Source organism: Dysidea avara, chromosome 4, assembly GCF_963678975.1.
Source record: "Dysidea avara chromosome 4, odDysAvar1.4, whole genome shotgun sequence".
Lineage (NCBI taxonomy): Eukaryota > Metazoa > Porifera > Demospongiae > Dictyoceratida > Dysideidae > Dysidea > Dysidea avara.
The window spans coordinates 5,430,177-5,449,533 of record NC_089275.1 but is presented as its reverse complement, the minus strand read 5'-3'; the positions used below and the strand labels follow the sequence as shown (position 1 = coordinate 5,449,533).

The 19,357-nt window shown below is 40.8% G+C and overlaps 3 protein-coding genes and 1 pseudogene across 3 annotated transcripts in view; 3 read left to right on the top strand and 1 right to left on the bottom strand.

Moving 5' to 3' along the window:
- The first annotated feature begins 41 nt into the window (after positions 1–41).
- LOC136252878 (methionine aminopeptidase 2-like) lies at positions 42–2,797 on the top strand. Its single transcript, XM_066045459.1, has 2 exons — positions 42–825; positions 1,816–2,797. The coding sequence occupies exons 1-2, from the start codon at positions 69–71 to the stop codon at positions 2,604–2,606; spliced, it is 1,548 nt and encodes a 515-aa protein (XP_065901531.1). The 5' UTR covers positions 42–68; the 3' UTR covers positions 2,607–2,797.
- Positions 2,798–2,967: 170 nt separating this feature from the next.
- Positions 2,968–6,393, top strand: LOC136252909 (methionine aminopeptidase 2-like; annotated as a pseudogene).
- A 234-nt stretch (positions 6,394–6,627) lies between these two features.
- LOC136254584 (protein B4-like) lies at positions 6,628–9,534 on the bottom strand. Its single transcript, XM_066047333.1, has 6 exons — positions 9,025–9,534; positions 7,997–8,074; positions 7,845–7,946; positions 7,302–7,403; positions 7,165–7,252; positions 6,628–6,850 (listed from the first exon to the last, which is right to left on the bottom strand). The coding sequence occupies exons 1-6, from the start codon at positions 9,412–9,414 to the stop codon at positions 6,687–6,689; spliced, it is 924 nt and encodes a 307-aa protein (XP_065903405.1). The 5' UTR covers positions 9,415–9,534; the 3' UTR covers positions 6,628–6,686.
- Positions 9,488–19,357, top strand: part of LOC136254586 (uncharacterized) — a 21,361-nt gene continuing 11,491 nt past the window's right edge. The window contains exons 1-4 of the mRNA XM_066047335.1: positions 9,488–9,598; positions 9,652–9,700; positions 10,929–11,014; positions 11,227–11,348. Of these exons, the coding sequence (XP_065903407.1) occupies positions 9,532–9,598; positions 9,652–9,700; positions 10,929–11,014; positions 11,227–11,348 (324 nt within the window). The 5' untranslated portion in view covers positions 9,488–9,531. The remainder of the gene's footprint in view (positions 9,599–9,651; positions 9,701–10,928; positions 11,015–11,226; positions 11,349–19,357) is intronic.

Below are 19,357 nucleotides of genomic sequence, written 5' to 3'. Positions count from 1 at the left end.
AATGAATTTGTGGGGGCGGCCGGGAAATTACCATGTAATTTATTGTTGTGTTCTAACACATTGGTGCGATGGCTACAACGTGTGTTGTAGACTCGGCTGTAGACGACTTTACGCCAGACACTACAGGTCCACAACCAGATGATGTGGCAGTAACAGTCAAGAAATTAGAACTAGTAGAAACACAAGAACGCTTATCAGACGATAAAGAAGGTGAAAATGATGCGACTGCCGCTGCTGCCGACCCAAAGCCTAAGAAGAAGAAAAAGAAAAAGAAGAAACCAGCAGGGGACGGTGCGGCCAGCCAAGTTGAGCCTGTTGAAGATGATAAAGAAGAATCCGGAGCATGTGCTTTAGTCAACGGAGATAATCCCGAAGAAACCCAGACTCAAAAAAAGAAGAAAAAGAAAAAGAAGGCAGCAGCCAAAGATGCTGATGCTCAAGTCATACCTAAAACTGACATGTTATTGTTATATGATGGAACATACAAGGAGCCTACAGATATTAAGCCGGTAAAGAAACAGACTTATCCTCCATCTATTCCAATATGTGAGTTGTATCCGAATGGGGAGTACCCCAAGGGACTAGAGATGCCATATAGTAGCACTGATGTAGCAGCACAGCAGAGAGTGACAAGTGAAGAGAAGCGAGCACTTGAACGCGCACAAGCTGATCTTTACAATGACATACGTCAAGCTGCAGAGGCACACAGACACGTCCGCAAGTACATGCAGACGGTTATCAAGCCTGGTCGCACCATGATTGATATTTGTACTGAATTGGAGAACTACTCTCGGCTGATGATAAATGAGAAAGGATTGTTAGCTGGTAAGCAGAATTTGTTAGTCTACAGTTATGCTTTTATTCAACCCTCACATTGTAATGATATTGCAATACATTCCATCCATTGAGATAGTTGTAACCATTTTTGTTTCTTCCTTTGAAAGTTGAATTTAACGAATAGTGCAAGCTACCAATGTTCTTATCCTACCACCATGGAATAAATTTGTGTAAAGAGATTCCTATAGTTGTTGGTAGCTTCTAGGATTGTAGTCCGTACTAATGAACATAACAATGTATAGTTACAGTGTACTTTCACAAACAGCTCACAATAGACTCTTTCCAAAAATACGTCACTGCTTAGCAGCACCTTTCCAACATTTTGATTGGGGCCACTGTCAATAATCATGATTGTGCTACATAGAAATACGGTGGTGAAAACAGCTTGAGCAGAGTAGTATTGTTACAGGACAGGCCATAGAAGTCTTCAAGGTTGCAAATTAGTGTTCTGGTTAGAGGCAGGTGGTTATCAGGGCTGAACAAAGTGCGAAACATCGACAATGCTAATTTCTTTGCCTGCCTATACAAGAAGCTATTATATAGCATTTTAGTCTGGGTAACCATTAGTACAGCAGCTGATCTCCCACATCCTATATAGCAACTTCTTGAACCAACAACAAAATGGCAATTCCACTGCTATGTTCTATCGCTACCCTAGCTAGCTATGTTAAGGAGCATAAGGGTAAGTCCATTATGCATGTATTGTAACTGCTGCGGTTAGCGAAAAGGCACATCTCAGGCCAAAGGAACATCGAACAGTAAAGAAACCAACCATGTAGCCTTACAGTAAAGTTATGCTTGGCTGAAGGCATTTAGTCGGTCAGTATAACAGTAATGTATGAACATTTTTGGCCAGAAAAGTTTGAACCTTCATGATCCCTAATATACAGTAGTACCATACTGTATGATTATGTGTTGTGTGACGGTGTGTTTCTATTATCTTCATTACAGTGTTTCAATGTGTTTCCATTATTTCAGGTTTGGCATTCCCAACTGGTTGTTCACTCAACCACTGTGCTGCCCACTACACTCCTAATGCTGGGGACACCACTGTGCTACAATATGATGATGTTTGCAAGATTGACTTTGGTACACACATCAATGGTCGTATAATTGACTGTGCTTTCACTGTCGCCTTCAACCCCAAGTATGAGCAACTCATGGCAGCAGTCAAAGATGCCACGTACACAGGAATCAAAGAGGCCGGAATTGATGCTCGACTATGTGATGTTGGGGAACGTATTCAAGAAGTTATGGAGTCATACGAGGTTGAACTAGATGGCAAGACCTACCAGGTTAAACCGATAAGGAATCTCAATGGCCACTCTATTGGCCCATACAACATTCATGCAGGCAAGACAGTACCCATTGTTAAAGGTGGTGACGCAACTCGGATGGAAGAAGGTGAATTCTTTGCCATAGAAACATTTGGTTCAACAGGCAGGGGAGTTGTACATGATGACATGGAATGCTCTCATTACATGAAAGACTTTGATGCTGGCCATGTCCCTTTGAGAATAGCAAGATCAAAGCAATTGCTACATGTTGTTAATCAGAATTTCGGCACTCTGGCATTCTGCAGACGATGGTTGGATCGCCTTGGCCAAACTAAGTATCTCATGGCATTGAAGAATCTCTGTGATGTAGGGATTGTCTGTGCATACCCCCCTCTCTGTGATGTAAAGGGATCGTACACTGCTCAATATGAACACACAATCTTATTGAGGCCAACTTGTAAGGAGGTCATCAGCAGAGGTGACGACTATTAACTATTGACTGGCTGCTTGCTTGTATAGTGTAATTTTGCACCTTTCTTAATTTTGAAAGTTTCTTATGTATGTTTATTAGTGCTTGTGTTGTATAGGTTGTAAGGTACAGCTACTTGAATAGGTGTATACACATGCTGTACTAACACACATACCAATGGCAACCTTTGCAACATGTTAGTGCGGTTCCTTGATATCAGCAATGGTTATTGACACTGGGGCTGATACTGAACTACTTGGCTGATGAAATTGTGGTTGTTGAATGTCAATAGTAACTACTGGTATTGTAGAGTGTCAGAAAGTACTATAGTGCATGCCGGAATTATAAATCTGGGATTGTGCAACATCCGGTGTCCGGATGTTGCACAATCACCATCCCATGCTTTTGTAGCTGTTTATTACACTTTAGCTGGTTCAATGGCGACTGTAGAAGGCATTACTATGGGTCAACCACCAGACGTTGTAGTAGAAGTGGACCTTGGAGAAACGCAGGAACGCTTGTCAGACAAGGCAGAAGGTGAAAACGAAGTGACTGCCACTGCTGCCGACCAAAAGCCTAAGAAGAAGAAAAAGAAAAGGAAGAAACCGGCGGGGGATAGTGTAACCAGCCGGGTCGAACTAGTGGATGATAATAAAGAAGACTCCGGAGCATGTGCTATAGTGAATGGAATTGACATTGTGACAGATAATCCTGCAGAGACTCATAAAAAGGAGAAAAAGAAAAAGAAGGCAGCAGCTAAAGATGCTGACGCTCAAGTCATACCTAAAACTGACATGTTATTGTTATATGATGGAACATACAAGGAGCCTACAGATATTAAGCCGGTAAAGAAGCAGACTTACCCTCCGTCTATTCCAATATGTGAGTTGTATCCAAATGGGGAGTACCCCAAGGGACTAGAGATGCCTTATAGTAGCAGTGATGTAGCAGCACAGCAGAGAGTGACAAGTGAAGAGAAGCGAGCACTTGAACGTGCACAAGCTGATCTTTACAACGACATACGTCAAGCTGCAGAGGCACACAGACACATCCGCAAGTACATGCAGACGGTGATCAAGCCTGGTCGTACCATGATTGATATTTGTACTGAATTGGAGAACTACTCTCGGCTGATGATAAATGAGAAAGGATTGCTAGCTGGTAAGCAGAATTTGCTTATCTACAATCATGCAAGCTCATGTTGTAATGACAAGAAGTATAGTGTAGCTATTACAGCACATTGTGTCTAAAAGTTTTGTTCTGCTTTGAATTTTAAGGAATAGTGCTAATATTCTATATGCAATTAAGTTTATAAGATTTTAATTTATAGCAAATTATCTAAACTTGGATTGGAATTCAGATATAGCTGCAGGTGTTATTATGTTTGACCTAGAGTTTAATGTAACCCAATGTCTTGGTGTAGTTATGGTATTTTGGTGTGATGCAAATAATAATAGTGTTCTATCATGAACCATGGTAGTGATTCATGATAGGGATTGCAGTGGATTTTCTGCAAACTCCTAATAAAGCATTCACCTATAAAATATGTAAAGAAAACTTGCTCAATGAATAACAGTCAGGAGGCTCACTGAACTCAAAAGTCATAAGTCAAATTAGGGGACATTCAAGAATAATAAATTATTGTTTTTATGTGACGGTATATCACAGGCCTACTATAAAATCTATCCTCTTTTGGGCAAAATACTATGCAACACTATTTATGAGTTCTTTGCATGAATTATTTATAATCCTGTGTTCCACAAATCATCTGAATGGAATCCAGTAATTTAGTCATTTTCAGACTTCTCTGATAAGCAAAACGCTGCAAAGGTAACTGAGAAATTAATCAAGCTCAAGGGTGGATGTCATGTTTGTGTATGCTAGTGTTTCTTTGGAGCATATTGTAGCAGAACAGCACTCTACAACTTCATCGTCAGTCTTGGGTGAGTCTTAACCAGATTTGCTACAAGCTATCCAAGTGCCTAGCTGAGACAAGCTATCTTGTTATTGCAGTACTGAAATTATTTATTTATAAGTTTCATAATTATCGTCTATAGACAACCACAACTTGCTGACAGAGCAGTTTTATGGTGGCTTCAACAGTATTGCATAAGCTAATTACTGGATAATAATTGTGATTGTACAACGTCTTGTATCTTTAAAATGCATTGAAGCCTATAGAGATTTGCTGTGTTGTAAGCAACTAGAAGACCTCAATGAGAAAAATGCTGCTATGCAATATTTCATCAGGCGATCTTCCATCGCTGTGATTCTATCGATACGAGGCAATCATTTCACCTGTCACAGTAGCTTTAGTGGTCATGTATTGTTGCCTTACGATCCTCTATACTTATGAGAGTTAAAATACCTTGTTTTAGGAATCAAAGATGCAGGCTTTAAAACTTAAGATATCACTACTATTTGACACAAGATCACTGATTTCTCGATCACAATACAGCGTGTCTTTCTAATTTTCACATCCTGATTCTAGTATAGTGGCTGCTATAAAAGTACATTAAACAAACAGTATACTCCCTTGAAGTGTGAAGGTGTTAGTCCCATAGGTTTCAATACATTTCATATTACGTCCTCCCAAAGGACACCAGATGTTGTGCAACCCATAATATATTACATGAATGCTTTAGCTTGGTGGAAATGGACTGAAGCTACAACAAGCCATGGTTTGCTGTGGTAATAATGCAAACCATTTTGACTTATTTTAAAAGGGAGAGTAGAGTCAAAATGATTTGCGGTTTACATTCCCACCCAAACAATCCCTTCTTGTTTTATTTTTGCACTTGTGCCACTTTTAACACCCCCTATTCCCCTGTTTAAATTTCCAAATTTTTATTACTTAGTTGTTGTTTCAATATATTCCTATTATTTCAGGTTTGGCATTCCCAACTGGTTGTTCACTCAACCACTGTGCTGCCCACTACACTCCTAATGTTGGGGACAACACAGTGCTACAATATGACGATGTTTGCAAGATTGACTTTGGTACACATATCAATGGTCGTATAATTGACTCTGCTTTTAGTCGCCTTCAACCCCAAGTATGAGCAACTCATGGCCGCAGTCAAAGATGCCACGTACACAGGAATCAAGGAGGCCGGGATCAACGCACGACTATGCGACGTTGGACAACGTATTCAAGAAGTTATGGAGTCGTATGAGGTTGAACTAGATGGCAAGACCTACCAGGTTAAACCAATAAGGAATCTCAATGGCCACTCTATTGGCCCATACAACATTCATGCAGGCAAGATGGTACCCATTGTTAAAGGTGGTGACGCAACTCGGATGGAAGAAGGTGAATTCTATGCCATTGAAACATTTGGTTCAACAGGCAGAGGAGTTGTACACGATGACATGGACTGCTCCCACTACATGAAAGACTTTGATGCTGGCCATGTCCCTTTGAGGATGGCAAGATCAAAGCAATTGCTACATGTTATTAATCAGAATTTTGGAACTCTGGCATTCTGCAGACGATGGTTGGATCGCCTTGGCCAAACTAAGTACCTCATGGCATTGAAGAATCTCTGTGATGTAGGGATCGTCTCTGCATGCCCCCCTCTCTGTGACGTAAAGGGATCGTACACTGCTCAATATGAACACACTATCTTATTGAGGCCAACTTGTAAGGAGGTCATCAGCAGAGGTGATGACTATTAACTTGCTACTTGCTTGTATAGTGTAATTGCACTTTATGTATGCCTTTGTTGTATTGAGTGTAGGGTCTGTAAAAAACAAAGTTCACGCATACACACTACCATGGCCATGTACACAAAGGTTGTTAAACAGTCACACCTATCCAGTAGAACACTTGTATACTACTCAGATGCTGTAAAATCCTTCTTGGGTAGGACTACTATTCTAGGGTTGGAACAATGTGGGGACATCTTATACAACAGCTACTCAGCATCAACTACCTCAGGCCAATACTCGAACCACTTGGCTTTCTGCTGGACTGCTGTAACTGGTTTTAGTACTAGTAAAACATTCCCCAAAATCCCTACATCCCAAACTATACTTGCCTACTTGTATGATATTTATAAATATTCAATAATAAATTCCCAAAATAATTGAAATAAATACAATTACATTACCAATACATGCTCTGTGGAACTATGTCTGGAGCAATTGTGTCCACTTTCAATTTGGTCATCAGCAAAGAAATCATCATTGGAATCTGCTGGAGCAGTAGTACTACCAGGATTATCATCCCCTTTGTTATTGGTGGCTGTATCATCCCATATTGATTCTGTGTGTGAACCACATGTAATAAGAAAATGTGAAATCTTATCCCAATATTTGCATGTGTGAAGTCACTACACCTTTGAGCAATGTACTCGGAGTATTTTCAAGTGTATGTACCTTCCTAGTTTGAGCCCCAAGGTGTCTAAAAGAACTTTGTAGAAAGGTGTTCGTATTACTCAATTGTTAGGTGGGGCTGCTAACCATTAAATGTACGACACTTCCCATTTGTATTAGTGTACACACATACAGACCCTTGAAATCAGGACACCTCACTAATAAGGACAATTGGGTGGTCCCAATGTAATATAAATACCATACCAGTAGGAGCATTGTACAGTGGATCAGCCTCTATAGTACTAGAGATGCTCTCCATTCCAACACTGTCCGATACTGATCCTCTACGAGCCTGTGATATCATCTGATGTGGTCATGATGTTGCGTTTGTGTTGACTCACCTTCACTTTCTTGGCATGTTCTTCGCGTTTCTTTTGTTTCTCACGAATCTCCCCATGAGCTTTGGCCCTGTTTAGATCACCAGAGCTCAACCTTTGTTCAATCTGAAGAGACAATTGACGAACATTATGAAGCTACACTGTGTATGAATACATGCAGTGAAATCTCACTTAGCAACCACCTCTTAAAACACCTTAGGCCAATCTCAAACATAGATAAAGTAAGGTTAGGTATTAGTGGTATTTCATACTTACGATTATTGAAATAAGGTGACCATGGCTAGCTAGGGAGACGCCAATTTTGCAGGCATTTTTTTTTGGCATACAGTAATAGGTGGACAAAATCAATGAGTAAATGCTGGAATAGTGGACACAAACACTGCACAAAAAATGATCGAGATATTCTAATACAGCAGTCACTCATGATATTTTATGGTCTCTTACCATCTCATTATTGAAGTCATAACATATTGGTCCCATGGGTGACCTCATTTATATGTACACATAAGCACACATTACACTACGCACACACCATACTACACACACCATTGTGTATTGTTGTTGCGCTTTCTCAAACTCTCTAGCATCACGGATTTCTTTCCTCAACCTCTCCTTCTTACTAAGATGTTTAGTTTTCTTCTCCAGCTCCTACAGTAGGGACCATCGTACAACACATCACCTTGTACCATATACCTCACTTGTTTCTTCCTCTCGTCTGCTGCTCTCTGCTTCTCCTCCAGTGCCTCAGCTGTTAGCATGGTAGCTGACTCCAGCTTCTGTACAGACAGTGGCAAAGTGTAATATCATGAATTCCACAAACACAGTGTCAGAAAGAGTTCATAATATTATTTATGAAGTCTTGGTATCAGGAACCTGATATGTACTGTAAAAGCCACACCCTTACTAATAATGAGGTGGTCTTATTGTTGAGGGCATTAGGTACTAGCTGTATGACCACAGCTGTGTTTGAGACCTGACCACTATAGTAAGGTTGTGAGGTCATGTTTGGAATACTATACTTGACAGGAATGAAGTGACCACTAATAATTGAGGCATGTGGTGGGGACTCCCCTAATCAATTACACACAGTGGTAACATGATAATAATGATGGTGATATAAGCTAAGCATTATATATACATGGTTGTTGTCACGCTGGCAGCTTGAACTGTTGCTGCCAACCTGCCAAAAAGGAAATTATCTGATTAATTGTACATAGCACAGGCACTGCTGGTATGAGTCTATGGCCATGTTTGCTGTACTACAAAACACCAAATGTATTATGACACACATGGTGGGCCACCTCTCTAATAAGACAATATATAAAAGGAAAATTTTGTATATCAATGGATATCGCAGGAAAAAAAACTGCATGCGATAGCTAGGCAGTTACATTTCCTTCTAAAATTTTGTAGCTGAAGAGTAATTTTTATACTTCAACAGTGTGACATAGTGTACTGACTTGTACTTGCACACACATTATTATGTAATACGTGATATATACGCATGCGTTGTACTACTCGTTTACCACGTTTCATGATTGTTATTGTTGTTGTTGTGCCTTGTGCTGTGTACACACTACAACAGTTTCTACACATACAGTAGGTCCAAAACATAGCTATGGTGTACTTTCATGATAGTAATAAGGATACAATGACCATGTCAGTCAAGTTGGCCCAGAAGGCACTGCTGGAACACACACACACACACAACACACACTTAGCTCACTTGTAGTCTTCTTGGAGGCTTCTTACTAGCGGCTTCTCCATTAGACGAGAAGGCGACTTCAAAACTAACTGGTTTACGGATACCTTCCTCGCTAGTTGACCGTTCTTCTTGAGGAGAAGAAACCGCCAAGGCGCTTGTACTCTCCCCATCTGAAGCGCCTCTAGTATCCGGTGCTAGTCTTTGTTTTGAGCTTTGCCCTGATTCCGGACGGCTGCCAGGCCTGTCTTCAATTTCTGTGTTATCGTCCGTTCTGTTGACAGCATCGCCTTGGGGCTGCTGGCTTGTAGGCGGGCATGGCGCTGGCTGTACAGAGCTTCCCGTTGTAGTGTTTTCCTTAATTGTCACCGGAGACTTCGCAACTACGGTAGCTTTTGAAGATCCACAGCCCATGTTGATCACAGATAGTAATTCACCTCTTTACACCTTTCTTCACAAGTTGATTGTTTGTGTTGGCATGACAGCCAGGCATTACATCATCAAACCCACAATCGAAATTATCGTGTGAAAATGTTGAAGTATCGCTGTTTGCTGACCTTGTTGATTCCTTGTGCGTTCTGTCTCTTAGACAAAAATGGTGAGCCTGAAAGTCCTTAAATAAAGTCCTTTACTCTTTTGTTAATTTTGTAGAAGAACGACATGATCCGTCTTCAAACACACCATCAAGTTGCTCTAATGTGTAAGAATCACAATTAATTTTGTTTTTTTTTGTAAAAAAGACAACGACAATTTGTGTGATGTGGCATAATGTATTACTGGTTGGAAATGAGTTGGTCGATGTTTAGGAGTTTATATCAATTCAACACTTAATTGGATTTATCAGGTATGTAATGGCTGCTATGCTACCAAGTGTTTGAAGTTGTTGTGTTAGACTCTCTAGTCAAATCTTTGGTTAAAAGTCCGCATACAACTGGTAAGTGTAGAACCCTCGTGCATCTATAGATTTTATCTGTTCAGTGATGGGCTGCTTGCTGGATCCTGTTTTAATTAGACAGCCATCTGCAGAATGTGTTTCCTCTTTACAATCACCAACCTTGGAAATTTGTCAAATTTATCTCTGTGTGTTTCTTTTATGGAACTCTCTGCAAAAGGTACTCTTCCAGTCCATTTACAATTTTAGTTCCTCTTGTACAAGGCATAATTTCCTTTAAATAGTTCCACTACAGGCAATGCATATCGATATGTAAGCACTCCATATAATTGGAATATTATACCACACCGCATATTGGTTCTCACTAAGGTGAAAGACTTTCAGAAAAGCTTTGAGAACTGACTTGTTTACTTTGAGTTTAGTAATCTAGCCATAACATGTTTATCTGTCTATTGTATGTATGTATCTTGGGGAGGCAACTTGAACAGGCTGAGCCATTTGGTTCAACCAACTTACCAACTTATTTGCCAACTGTACAATCGCCAGGAGACTATAAACAACACTACGTGTATGTTTAAGTCATTTGACACCACTAACCTTCTGTGAATGAGGATGATTAGACTGAGATAGAATAACTTTACAGGAGACTGTCACCGTATACTAAATAATCTTGTTTTTATGCTGATAGCATTATAAACAAACAAGGAAGGCTAAATTAATAGATAATTTCTACTCTGAGACTATTTATCATCGTATTTGTCTCGATAGACAGGGTGTACATAGTATATCATACTTTGGTGAGAGGGGAATTTCAGATTTAGCTGGTGTTAACAGGTGGTCTGAGTATGCAGAACCTCTCAACCTCTTTATATGTGGCCGCATCTAGTACACTTGCAGTGTTGGTTGCTAAAGAGTACTTCATAGCCTCAGTAATAGGACCAAGTTGTTATAGTGACCATGTACAAACATAGCTAAGGTGTACTTCATGACCTCATTAATAAGACCATCTCATTGTAGTGACCATGTCACACTGTAGGGAAGATGTTGGTTCTGAAGTGTTTCCTGGTATGAGGCCTGATTGTCTGTACTTCTCAGCTGATATGATAACATTCACCATAACTGGTATGTGTGTTGTGTGTTTGTCTTTATGCCTGTCTGTGTGTGTGGAGTGTGCCTGAGTGGTGCACAGGTATCCTAGTGCTATTTCGCTGGGTGGCAATAGCTGTGTTTTGCACAGCTACTGGAGGCTTTGTTTCTGTGTGTAGCAAACTCTAGTATAGTATCAATGTGTTGTACTCAGACAGTACAGTGTAGCTCACATGGTCTCCCATCAGGTGTTGTTGAATTCAACTCTTCCATAATGAACGACGAATATTCTGGGTCATGTGGCGTTACAGGATGTGAAACAAACCACATCACACTACAGTATTTCTATGGGACACACTTTACATTCTCAGTGAGTGCACTTGAGTATATTTTATGTCTATCTGTGTGTAATAGTGGTGTGTGTGTGTGTGTGGGCAACAAATGGATATAAAGATCAATGTGATAATCGTTACATACCTCCCCCCCCCCCCCTGTTCAAAAGCAATATACAAAAATCAATAATAAAAGTTGTGCAGTGTGTGCATCAAGTCAGTTGAAGAGATGGTCTAGTACCCATAATAGTCAACTGGGCGGACAGTACGGCCACTCCTAGTAGTTGGAAGACACGAAGAATCAGTTGACGCACTGGTTGATTCCAGATTGTTCTCATCATTGTCATTATTGAAAAGGGGGGGCTCCATTGTGCAGACGCATCTGCATCCTTATCTTCTTCTAACAAGGGGCATACTTGATTAATATGAACCGTCTGCTTTCTGGAACCCATCTTCAATTGCACAGTTGTAGGGTCATTACAGTGGAGCACTACCCATGGTCCTGTCCAACAAGGATCCAATTTGCCTTTAGTTGGATTATCTAGCAGCACTTTTTGCCCTTCCTTCAAATTAGGTGGTGCCTTGCCATGGTAGTAATGTTGTTGTTGTTCTGTGGAGTGCACAATGCTAGCATCGACAAGCTATCTGATTTCCAGCAGTTTCTGATGCAAGTTAGTGCTGTATTCTTGGGAATCTAAGATTGCAGTGGTGTACAGCTCTGGAACATGTTTAGATGGTGGATTGCGGCCAAAGATAATTTCATATGGAGACATGCCTGTAGATGTATGTTTAGACGTTCGGTATACAAACATTAATAGCTGCAGGTGGTCCTCCCGGTCACTACTCTTCTGAGCAAATGCACGCAAGAGATTTAAGAGCGAGCGATTCATTCTTTCCACCAGGCCATCCCCCATGGGATGGTAAGGGGTCGTGTGCGACTTGGTCACATTGAATGCCTTGCAGAGGTCAGACAATAGGTGGCTCTCAAAGTTGCGGCTTTGGTTGGAATGTAATTTGCATGATGGCCCAACAACTGTGAGCGAGCAATTCTTTCAGTCTTTTGGTTTGGGATTGCTTGAGCAAATGGCCACTTGGAAAAGATCCTAGGCAACTAAAATGTATTGGTTGCCATGAGCTGACATAGGTACTTTAAGGATATTGACTGCAACCAATTCCCAAGGTCTGGAGGCAATAACTGGCTGCAATGGAGCAGGGTGGTTTGGCAGGGCTTTGGTAGCCTGGCAAGTGGCACAAGGTTATAATAGCATGCTACATCACTACTCATACCTACTGTACCTAGTAAGCTATCTCCAAGAGTGATGACAATGTATGGCTGATGCCTTGATGGCCTGAATGGCTGTGTGCAATGGCCAGGAAGGTTCTCTTTAATGACTGGGGTACAACAATCAAATACTTTTCTTCAACCATTGTTGGTGACTTCATTCTACGGCACAATACTGAGTTCTGTATACACAACTGAGACCACAATTGATAGTAACGACGTAAGGGAAACAATCACCAGTTGTTGGAGGTTGGATGGACAGTGGATGACTGTAGGTGTGTGAGTACTACAGAGAGCACTGAATTTGACTGTTGGGCTGTAGCAAGTTCAGCAGAACTTAAGGGGGACACTAGGGCCACTAGAGACACAGGTTTTCTTGACAAAGAGTCGGCATCAACATTCTCTACACTAGGACGATGCTTAACTGTGAATTCAAAAGCACACTGTTCTAGTGCCCAACGTTTGAGTCTTTGTGATCTAGCACGACTTTCTTTCGCAGATTCTAGCCACAGTAAGGGTTTGTGGTAGTGAATGGGGCACCCAAGAGATAGTGTCGGAACCTATGAGTTGCCCAAACAATTGCCAAGCACTCTTTCTCAATAGTTGTATAATTTTTTTCAGCTGAGGTGAGGGCCCTGCTTGCATATTCTACCACAGTGCCTCGTGATGTTGACAGAACTGCACCTAAACCTACGTTTGAGGCATCTGTGGTAAGCACAAAGCTGTCAGTCTGCTTGGGGTAATCTAAGACAGGTGGGGAAACAAGGGCATGTTTAAGGTTTGCAAAAGCCTGCTGATGTTTTGGAGTCCAAGCAAAGGAAACCTTAGTGGAGTTAGAGGAGCTGAAATGTCTGCAAAAAAGGGGGATAAATCGTCTATAAAAGTTGGCAAGACCCAGAAAGGACCGCAATTCCTTAGCTGAAGTAGGAACGGGCCAATCAGCTACTGACATATTTCTCTCTGGTGTGGGTGAAACCCCTGTTGATGAATATTCAAAGCTAAAGTGTGTAACTGAGCTCTTGCCAAACATGCACTACGACCCACGTAGAGTAAAGCCAGCAGCTTTCAGTTTACCCGAAACCAGCTGTAAGTCTCATATGTGTGACCCCATATCACTAGAATACACAATACAATTGTCTACATAATTATCAACACAGAACTTACAGTCACGGAGGACATCATTCAAGCCACATTGGCATGTCTTGGTTACTCCAGTGAGTCCATACGGCATCACTGTAAATTCCCAAAGCCCATAGCCAGGTCCTGGGCAGAAGGCAGTCTTTTCTATAGAGTCTCTGTTCATTGGAAATTGCCAGTACGCACTTCTGAGATCAAGCTTTGAAAAGACTCTTGCCAGCAAGCTTCTGCTGGGAACCTTCTGCACGTGGAACAGGATACGAGTCTTTCTTAGTCGGCCGGTTCAGCTGCACAAAGTCCACACAAATTCTTATTTCTCCATTACTCTTGGGCACATATACTGCTGGTGCACACCAAGGACTATTGCTTGGCCTTATAATGCCTTCTTTCGCCATGTCTTCAAGCTTGTTTATTGACTCGTTCTGTATATGGAAAGGAATAGGACGAGGTGGAATTTTTACAGGAGTAACATTACCTGTGTCTATGAAGTGTTCGGCAACTGTGGTTTTCCCAAGTTGTTGGGTAAAGAGTGGTTTGTGATCATCAATGACTTGCTTCAAGTCTGGGTGTACATCACCAGGTAAGTCAATGTCTGGAATATTGTGGTGTGTGATTGTTGACGGGATGACTTGTGGTAGTTCATTATCAATAGTTAGTGTATTACAGAGCTTTAATCTGGTTTTTGTTAGCTGTAGATTCAGTTGAAGCCCCTGAGGGTCCGATGTACTCACAGTGCACTTCTTAAAGTCAATGATGAAACCATGCTTATTGAGAAAGTCACATCCTAGGATGACAGGTGTTGACAAGCTGTCGACAACAAATGTGTGGGTAGTTTGAAAGTCCCCAAGCACAACATCGGCCTAAGCCACACCAGTAGGAAGCAATGCCCGGCCATCTGCATTAAGCAGTCTAATCTTGTGTTCTGGTTGAATGTGTTTAAGGGGAATGTGTGTGCTGGACACAGCACTGAACAGGAGAGGAGGCACCTGAGTCTAACATATCACTGTCATATGTGTTCCAACTTTTCCAGTAATGTATGCAGCTTGTGAGACATGAGGAGGTTGTGTAAGTGTGGGTATGCGTTCTATTGTGTGAGCAATCACTATGGATGGGGGATGCTCCCTGCTCGACGGGGTGGAGAACCCCCATTGGCATTTCCCTGACTCCAGCACTCTCTGGCCAAGTGACCTCTTCGTCCACACTTAAAGCACTCAACTTGGGAAGGATAGGATCTACAATTTCTTGCCAAATGGCCAGGCTTTCCACAGCGGAAGCATTGGCGTACAGAAGGATTACGCTGCTGGGTAGTAAGTGCTGCTAATTGTTGAGACAAAGCCTGCAATTTTTCCTCCATCGCGATAACGATAGTGATTTACTATCGCGATATATCGCACTATCGATACTATTGCTCAGCCCTAGTGTAGGACCAAAATTATTGTGAGGTGCTTGATATTTGTGTTTAATCCTGGGATCTACTTGACATGGTAACTAACTATCATGAAGTTGCATTGAAATGGTCTTTTCATGAGGTAATGAAGTATACCTTAGCTATGTTTGGGACCTAGTGACCTGCTTGACATAGTCACTATAATGAGGTGACTACTCCAATGCATTAGAAACAGGAGGCATAGGGTTCTAACTCAAGTTGACACATTGTTTGTAATAAAATACTCCAATAGCGTAGTCAGCTACTGTAATTGTACAATCTTGTTTCAAAATTGCTGCTTGTAACTGGTAGTTTGACATGAATGTGGACACAGACACTCAAAATGTACTTTTACATTTATATCACAGTTATTTTTCATACCTAACGTTGTTTTGTACACTAGTCTTTGGTTCCAGACTTGTAGGTGTGAGGTGTGGAGGTCCCTGATTTGAACTCTGGTAAGTTTTTTTTCGACATTTTTTTGTGTACCTTTTTACCCCGTGGTGACTGCTGTATTAGAATATCTCGATCCCATGATTTTGCACTTGTTTGGCTTTTGCTTTATAACTCTGTAGCTATAACTCTATTGCTATTCAAACCATCAAAAAGCACTGCTACGATGATCAGCCTATGTACACACCAATTTTCAAGATATTGCCATACCCGATTTACCCTGTAGCCGTGACAGAAGTTTGATTTTTAAACGTAAATAGATACTCATAACTCATACCAGATTAACAGCAAGCTTGGTACATGAATTCACCTTTATATGCTCTTCATTTGTGTCAAAGATCATGGCAATCGAGTTACACATTTGCGTTTTATAGCAATTTTTGCAAAGTGTGCTAAAATAAACCAAAGCCCCCATAGCCCCCACAGCATGAGAAGAAGAAAAGCGAAGAAATTAAAATGAAACTTTAACGCCCATATCTCGCAAATGGCTATTGCGAATTTGCTGTGTGGCCTGCCCTACCTGGGGGACAGGTACAGTGCAAAAATGGTGTGCTTTGGAGAATGGGCTATGGAGCTATGCATGTGTGGAAAAGCTGTTTTCTGTTTTGCTGGTCACTCAACAGCTTGGGATTAAATTCTGGGTCCCCAATCTTTTGCTTATAAATAGATATCATGCTAGATGGTAATTTGTTGACTCATAATGCCATATGTAACTTTGTCAGTACTTTCTTGCCTTCTTCTGTTATTACACCATTGCTGAAAGCATTGGTAACATCATCTTCAACTTCTGCTGATGAACTCATCATCATCATCATCATCATCATCATCATCATCATCATTGTCCCCGTTATCATAACTACTCATATCAGGCAATATATAGTCTTTTTCCCATAGTGATCCCACTTTCAACGATTTCTCCATACCCAGCATTTCTAGTATATTTCTAGTGTATTTCTAGTGTATTTCTGGCCTTGGTTTTAGCATGATCTATAGCATTGGCTATGTCAGCATCCCTAATAGCAGATAGTGGCTTATTTGATACAAGATTCTTCCCTTCTTTTGCACAATGCCAATCAAGACTAGGAAATACAATTTCCTTCAAAGTTGCTTGCAACGTTAGTTGGATGTTTATTCTGTGCAACCTATGCAGCAGCCCAAGTATGCTGAAATTAATGGTAGAAGAAAATGCTGTACTCATACTTCTCACGGTGCGAAAAGTTTTCTCACATGTTTGAGATCCAAGTACCCATGGTACAAAACAATTCCAATTGCTATGGAAATGATCCCTGATTAACATGATGTATACTATCATAGCATGAGCATTTAACTCAACACACATGTAGCAATTGTGTGTAATAAAATTTGACCTTAGGGTAAACTGTGGATGCAGCAGTATCCACTGCCTCCAGTAGCGAATAAAAAAATTGGCATACCAAATTTTTTCCACCCTAGCAATAGGATCCAAGGATTTATCAAGATAGCTATCGGTGATGTTTTGAATTAATTCAATGTAGCATTTAGTAGCGGCTGCACCAGTAATTCTGTCTAATAGATGGGCTGCATTGATTATGTGCATGACTGCATCAAAATTTTGTCCATCTTTGTGGTTTATATCTCTTTCTCGTAAAAAGTGCTCTTCCTTGCCAACTTTTGTACGTAGGGTTACAAGGTGATATGCCTCTGCTTCACAATTTGGTCCCATCTTTAGTGTTACATTAAGATTCAGCAGCCGTGATTTCAGCTTTACTGCTAAATGTACAGTATCCTGCACAAACAATACTGGCTTCTGCACAATGCAAAACCACTTATTCCAGGGAGTGCAGCACAGGGTGAATAATTTGGCTGGTTTCCATGCAATGGATCTTGTGCAGGTGTTAGTAGCGATGCTGACACCCTCATGGCTCTAGAGTCACCATCACCACCAAAGCTTATCACTGAAATTCCCCGTTTGCTGCATTCAGTGTATATATAACTCCATCTTTGCAGGACGTACTTAGCAGTGAATTTGTTATCAGTGCCTAAGCAAGCCAAAATAAATGGTGGTATGTTGCACCCTAGTGGCTGGGCCATGTAAACATAAGCATATTTAGAGATAGAGCCATTCTCAAACATACTGTTTATTGCAGCAAATGACGTGGCCAAAAAAGAATCTACAATTGGTAGACCATCTTGATCAATAGGTAAAACAAACCCAACACATCTATCGGTTTCAGGATCGTATTCTACTCTTCTAACTACTCTAGTGGCATCTTCTGCAATCCTTACAATGCTTGGAGCACTGTGATTCCTTATGTGAGTTGCTAAATCGTTAAACCTGAAGACACTTTCATCTAGGGTTTTGTATTGTACATGAATGGCAAGTTGTACACTCCTAGGTGTGGGTAATCCTTGTTGCATATTTCTTTGAATAAACTCATAGCCAAATGGCCCACTGAATATAAAAAGAGCATTGGTAGATTTTGTGATGACTTCAGTGTGCCTCCTTTGTGTGGGATATGCACGGGCATTTTTGTGAGCATTTAGTATTACCTGCTTTAGTATGGGGTTAACCCATATCCACAAAATTAATCAGCTTGCAAGTGCTGCTGTAACAAATCAGACAACTTTTGATTTTCTCTTACCAGTTTATCAACATAACTTATTATGCAATCATAGTAATCTGTAATGTGTGCTTGACAAGGATATTCTGGTGGATTTCTTTGCTTTCTGGATAAATATACAGACATATCTGTATTTAAGTTAGCCCCTCCTTTCACAGCAAAGGAGGGGCTCTCCAAAAAACCTGATTGTCATTAGCGTGAGTGTCTTGTTTGCTAGTGTGGTGCTTTATACTTAAGGAAGCACTTAATTCAGCCACTGTACAAGTCTTACTTACTGTAGTGCTTGAACCTCCGGATAACATCTGTTTCAAAGTCTGCTGATTATCAATTCTGCTTTTAAAACAATTGCGTACATGTTTAGTCCAGTTGGAGAGCTGATAATGGTCATTAACTTTTTGAAGTCGGATAGCTTTATGTTCAGGACAATGCAGACATGCAACTTTCACAGCAAAATTGGTACCTTCCTCATTAACAAAGATTAAATAATGCTTCTCATTCTCAAGATACCTATACTCTTTGTTCTTGGGCTTTTGAGTCCAATCTTTTATAGAATCATGGACCTGGGACGTTATTTCTGCTGCTGTGAGCATTTTGTGTGAGTTGTCGGGATTGGCTTTGAGCCTTAATTAATTTTTGCTGTTGTGATTTGGTCAGCACTTGCATTGAGTGATCGTTTAAGTGAAGAATTTACAGATTCCTTAAATAATTTTACAAAATCGCATATTCGAATTCTATGCCCGGGTGGAAACATGAATGGTAATTCTGGGTGTGTGTTTGAGACTCCTGGTGATACATCTGGTGATACATCTGGTGATACATCTGGTGATACATCTGGTGATACATCTGGGTCATTTTTATGTCTTTGGTCAATGTATTTCTCTAATTGAATTACCTTCTTTGTTGCAAGTGTCCATTGACATTATTACTCCCTTTCATCATAGCCTGCTAAACTGAAGCACTTCACTATGTAGGAAGGCAATTCTTTTTGCATTATTGCAATGATATCAATATCTAGACCATCACCTTGTATCGCATTTTCCCTAGACAAACTCCTAAAGATGATGCTGATTGCTCATAGGACAGCTATAGTACTTACAAAGGTTTGATCTGGAAGATGACAACAACTTGCAAGTATAACTATCAGGGATG